Source organism: Sinocyclocheilus rhinocerous, unplaced genomic scaffold (genome assembly GCF_001515625.1).
Source record: "Sinocyclocheilus rhinocerous isolate Xijiao unplaced genomic scaffold, SAMN03320098_v1.1 scaffold6979, whole genome shotgun sequence".
NCBI lineage: Eukaryota > Metazoa > Chordata > Actinopteri > Cypriniformes > Cyprinidae > Sinocyclocheilus > Sinocyclocheilus rhinocerous.
Genome location: NW_015640558.1, coordinates 23,632 through 29,795, shown reverse-complemented (window position 1 = coordinate 29,795; position 6,164 = coordinate 23,632). Strand labels below are relative to the sequence as shown.

The window sequence follows — 6,164 nt, the reverse complement described above, 5'->3', positions numbered from 1 at the left end:
ATTCACGTGCTGAATGTTTAAGTCTGTGTGTGTGACTTTAGCATATTACCACACACTATTTAAAGAATATATAAACCCAATTAAATGCATCTCAAAGTATTTATAACAAAGTTCATTAATAAACACACAAACAAAAAATACACTAATGCTTTAATTAGAAGATAAGTCAACGTCTCAGGTTACTTATGTAACCATGGTTCCCTGAGTAGGGAACGAGACACTGCGTCCTCTAGGGGGCACTATGGGGAACACCTCGTCGTGACCCGTGTCTGAAGCATACATTGAAAAAACACCAACAACATGTTGGCCGGCGACAGTTGTATTGAAAATTCACCATTCAAGGTGACTTTGGGAAACGAGTGAATGCAACTAATGAAAGATAACTGCAGACATGGAGGGAATGGGTGAAAAGTCTACTAAGACTATTTTTCTTTTCTTCTTCTTCTGTTGTTATGTTGCACATTAGCAACATATTAGTGCACTGCTGCCTCTCACTGGTTTATTAATGTCATTGGTTCCTTTGTGGCTACTTGAATATTTTAAGTAAGTGTCACTCAAAACAGTAAGTAAATTGTTTTATTTGCCTTGAAAGTAGCTGTAACTTAATAAAACCTAGTAAGTACAACAACTAAGTAAAGATTACTAATTAAATCTAAGTAAGGTAAACTATTGGATTTTACAGTGTGGGGTGCTTTTCAGTTTTGGGTGAACTATCCCTTTAACTATGAACAGAAAGACATCCAGAAAGTGTCCATACTTCATTTAAAACCTCTTTTTGCTGGATGTTTTAAGCACTGTAGCTTACTATGTTGCTTTTAAATAAATGAAACATGGTTTTATTTACACATTTTATATATTTCATACATTTTTAAGTGTGATTTAAATATCCAAATACTTGGAGTTAAAGGCACAAAAAAATAAACAAAGCACGTATTATTCCCATAGAAAGGGATCTTCAAGAAAAATTTAGAACTTTTGACCGATCTTTGATTGCCAAACTTTTGCCCTCTCAAATCCATTAGTGGCTGATCTGTAGTCTGAGATGGCTTGATCAATCTCTTCTTGTGTGTTCATGACAAAAGGCCCTGAAACAAATAAATAAATCCTCTGGTTTAAAAAAATATATATTTTGGATAATGTAGAAATACAGAATGTTTATAGTATAACACATGTAAATATATTTATATGCAATATTTAACTATTCAAATTAGCACTGTCAATTTAACATGTTAATTCAGTGCAAATAACTATAAAGACTACAAAATATCAAAATCTTGCCCCCTTATCTATGTAAATCACATTTGACAACAATGTGATGTATTTTCTCAGCAAATATTTGTATATGAAATACATTTAATTTGATTAATGAATAGTCAAATCATGTAATCATACCCCTAATTCAAAAATACTTGTTCAATAAAATGTAAAATATTACCTATACCATTATAACTTACCATGCTGAACCACAGGTTCATTAAGGGGTTCACCAGCAATTAACACGAAGTGAGACTCTTCAGCTGCCTAGAAATAATAATGAAGGGATATAAAGAGACTGAATTTACAGTAAACCTGAATTCATACAAAAACTACCAGAGTAGCTTCATAGGAATAGCAGGAGGGGGAAAAAACCTTGTTTTCCACTCTGACGCATTCACCATCTGCCAAAACCACTGTGTGGTGTGGCTCAATTGTCTTCAGATCATCGTCTGGGCCTGAGGGAAATTCAAATAGATAGAATGAATTTCACAATCCTATACAAATGACATTTCTACAACCTGGAAATCATCAAAATCAACCTGATAAATCAACATATCAAACACTGCTTTGGCAATCTCATTTCTCAACGTGAGAGTTTAGAGTTGCCATTGGCACAAGATCATAGGAATAGTCTAAATGTCTGTCAGATGTCCAAGAGAGAGAGAGGAAGTGAAAAATAATCGTAAAGCACCTGCTCGAATTTCAAGGACAGAAAGCTGCTAGTGGTTTTGCCTGCAGGAAGACAAAGTTTCTTTTTAACACGGTCTTCATTTGAACTCACCAGTGCATAAAGAACCTGCGAGGGTGTAGATGAAAGCTGTCCAACCTGAGAAAGGAATACTACAATTAAAACATTGGAACCATAATTATAAAATAATAATAATTGTAGGGTTAATGCAGCTAAATTGGGCCTCATTTGAGTGACTTAGCATGAATCGACCCTGTATGTTAATATACAATGGAACCAAAAGTCTGAGACCACCCTTAAAACATGAGATTTAAACTCCCATTTACACCTAATAATAATAATAATAATAATATTATATATATATATATATTATAAACTTTTATATATAAATATTTATTCATTCAATTACAGAACATTATACCATATTATAACATATTAATATTCTGTGTTAGAAGCAAGAGATTTCAGGAAGTCATATACAGTTCCACTCAAACTTTTTCTTATCTTGATGTGATTGTATTGGCCATTCTGAGGCTGCATTTGGACACACAGAACCAGGACCAAAAAGCCTGACTCAACCTCTCTAATCTGCGGTCAGTTTCTGATATTGATGTACAAAAAAGCTTGATACTCATGCCAAAAGGCTACACTATACCTTTAAGAGCACTTTAAAACTCTGTACCATTTATACAAGCACACTTCATGGGCACTCAACTCAAAATCTCTCAAGATGAGCCAAAAGAAGAGACACTGCTTTAGTGACTCAATGGATGAACTATGACTTTATCCACTATTTGAGTTAAAATAACACAGTACTATCTTTTCCCAGAATTGTGTGTAAGGTATGATGTTTCACAGTCATGCATTTAATGAGCAAAATAAAGACTTACTCAAAATTTGTTTGCCTTAACTAGGAAAAATGCCATGTAAACCACGTTTATAATGTTTGTAAGTACTGTACAGTAACTTTGGGATTAATGGAAAATAAAAATAATTAAATAATCATCAAGACATCTGATAATCATTTTTTTACCTTTAGGAATAGGCTGCAAATGCTTTGCACCTTCCTTCAGTACAAAGTCGAGGTACATGGTTGGAGTTCTCGTGTAAATCTTTGACTGGCAACAGAAAAGGCATGTAAGTACCACAACATAATATTTCATCTTGAAAAAATTATGGTTGACAGCAGAAGACTACTGTGAAAACAACATTTTATGTTCTTTATTCATAACATATCCATATTTACCGGATTTTGTCATTGCTACAAGACAAAAAAACAAGGGAAATTGTTCAATATTGTTTAAATTATGAGCTCAAACAGATGTAAAAACATTGTGTGTGAGTTCCAGTGCATATCTGGTTCCAGTAAGCCCAAGTATTTGGCTGACCCACATTTAACTTCAACGCTGCATCCACCCCTCTGCCCTAGAGAAACCCTCCATAACCACATTTTACATTTAAAACATTTTACAAAAACCACTTCCAATGAAGCCTGCTCCGAATTTCCTGCTGTTGTCTGAGAAAGGAGGCCGAGGATGCCCTTGCAGCAGCAATTCGCCTGATGGACTCCAGTATTGGATTGTAAATTGGACATTCTGATTGGATGGAACATTTACAAAGAAGTCGGCCGTTTGGATCAAACATTCGGTTATAGCTGCTCACCATGACTCTAGGATCTTGTATTTTGTATTTCCCGTAAATCATAGATGGGAAAGAGACAGACAGAAGTGTGGGTAATAGTCGTAATTAGGGCTGTGTATCACCAGCAAAGTCACAATACGATACGTATCACGATACAGAGGCCACGATACGTATCACGATACATGACTGCACTGAATTTCACCTCAGCAGAATTTAGTAAAACAGCTGTTTATTAAACACTGCACACTATAGTGCCATTTCTAACTATTGGCAGAGCAGGCAGTTGACCTCTGCATTATGAAGGGCCTCCATAACTGTACCACAGTACGGAATAACGTCACTGACAGCCGTCTAACGTCCCAGGGGCAACTCCCATAGCAATATGGTAAAGTTGGTACTTAGTGCTCGCCATGGTTCTGGCCCGCATTCCCCTCAGCATGGCGGCGTGGGTATACCGTTCCCCATAGCGCCCCCTAGAGGACGCAGTTCGAAGTTCCCTTGAAAGGGAACGTCTCAGGTTACTTATGTAACCATGGTTCCCTGAGTAGGGAACGAGACACTGCGTCCTCTAGGGGGCACTATGGGGAACACCTCGTCGTGACCCGTGTCTGAAGCATACATTGAAAAAACACCAACAACATGTTGGGTTGTATTGATTGTATTGAAAATTCACCATTCAAGGTGACTTTGGGAAACGAGTGAATGCAACTAATGAACAGACATGGAAGACATGGAGGGAATGGGTGAAAAGTCTACTAAGACTATTTTTCTTTTCTTCTTCTTCTGTTGTTATGTTGCACATTAGCAACATATTAGTGCACTGCTGCCTCTCACTGGTTTATTAATGTCATTGTTTCCTTTGTGGCTACTTGAATATTTTAAGTAAGTGTCACTCAAAACAGTAAGTAAATTATTTTATTTGCCTTGAAAGTAGCTGTAACTTAATAAAACCTAGTAAGTATAACAACTAAGTAAAGACAACTAATTAAATCTAAGCAAGGTAAACTATTGGATTTTACAGTGTATATTGAGTTTTGTGATTAGTTCATGTTGCATCCGATTTACAGCAGCCCCGGTGTCCTCTAACACTTTAACATGGTTTAATCTTTCATAATAAATCAATTGTTACTGGCAGTGTGAATCTCTGATGAAATGGTAATTTTGAAATTCCTTAACTCATTTTTTTGTGTTGGAAATGTTGAAAGTCTTGATTTTATTGGGGCATGCAGCACACTGATGATCTGATTGTCTGCAGTAGAAACAAAGCCTTCCTTACAGACATTGGTGGCACTCTTCTGATGACTATTTGCATAGCTTCTGGTTGTTTTGGAGTTGAATGACTATATTATGCAATCGGTGGTGGAGACAGGGTCACTTTAGATCAGGAACTTTTACTAGTTAAATTATCCATCTTAACAGCCATGTTGATATATGGGCTTTTTGGCACTTCTGGATTCTACCCTAAATTCATGTATGATTTATTAGCCCATGATCATATGATTTCCTATGTTGGATATTTGTCATTTATTCATCCATTCTGTGTGACTTTTCAACATTAACAGTGATGGCATATGACAGGTATGTGGCAATATGTAGACCACTGGAGTATCATTCAAAAATGACGAATCAGAAAATTCTTAAATGTATCCTTTTCTGCTGGCTGACTCAATTTTTTTGCATGTCTTTTCTAATTATATTAATTGCTAGACTCACCTTATGTGGCTTTAGTATTGAAAAGTTATACTGTGAGATTTGGGCAGTTGCAAAACTTTCTTGCTTTTCTGCAACTGTAAATAATGTGTTTGGGTACATTGTTATTCTTACATACTTTGGACATGCAGTATTGATATTTTGCTCGTACATTTACTTAATCAGAAAGTGCAGGAAGTCAATAGAGGGCAGGCACAAATACAAACATGTGTACCACATCTGCTTGCATTGATCAATGTGACAACTGCATTTTTGTTTGATGTATTGTACAGTCGTTATGGTTCAAGGAATGTGCCTCAAAGTCTGCGTAATTTCATGGCCCTGCAATTCTTACTCTTACCTCCAATTTTAAATCCTCTTATTTATGGTCTAAATCTGACAATAGTACGCCAACAAGTTATTAGACTGTTTTTCAAGAAACAAGTCGGAATATATGAATGAATATCTCCTCATGTCAAAAGATCTGCGGCTTTCTGTGTTTCAAATTAAAGTTCAACTGGGTTTCAAACTTTCTGTGATTGTGAAAATAGAAAAAGTCTAAAGGAATAATCTTTTTTTAGATGCTTAGAAGATTTATTTCATTCTTTTGTTACTGAGAATATACTAAGACAATGAGCTACAGGAGGCTGTGTGATTACAATGATTTTACGTCTTCTTAGGTATTAAGTGAAGTAGAGGGCCTTATCCAAAAAGCTCTGTACTGCACAGCCTTAACAACACAAGGGTGTGCGAAACAATACAAATGTTCAGAATATTTATTTTTGGGTGAATTCAGGTGTGCTCAATAATTTTTTTGTTCATGTAAAATTAAATTGCTCTGATACAATTCATATTTTAATAAAGTACTACTCAAAAACTGTGTGTGTGT

At 35.7% G+C, this 6,164-nt stretch overlaps 1 protein-coding gene and 1 pseudogene across 1 annotated transcript; one reads left to right on the top strand and one right to left on the bottom strand.

Moving 5' to 3' along the window:
- Nucleotides 1-685: 685 nt before the first annotated feature.
- LOC107753378 (pirin-like) lies at nucleotides 686-3,065 on the bottom strand. The gene is made up of 5 exons (XM_016569513.1): nucleotides 2,979-3,065; nucleotides 2,039-2,083; nucleotides 1,630-1,712; nucleotides 1,455-1,521; nucleotides 686-1,085 (listed from the first exon to the last, which is right to left on the bottom strand). Exons 1-5 carry the CDS (start codon nucleotides 3,034-3,036, stop codon nucleotides 967-969), a joined length of 372 nt encoding a protein of 123 aa, XP_016424999.1. The 5' UTR covers nucleotides 3,037-3,065; the 3' UTR covers nucleotides 686-966.
- A 1,942-nt stretch (nucleotides 3,066-5,007) lies between these two features.
- On the top strand, nucleotides 5,008-5,737 carry LOC107753376 (olfactory receptor 52D1-like; annotated as a pseudogene).
- The last annotated feature ends 427 nt before the right edge of the window (nucleotides 5,738-6,164 follow it).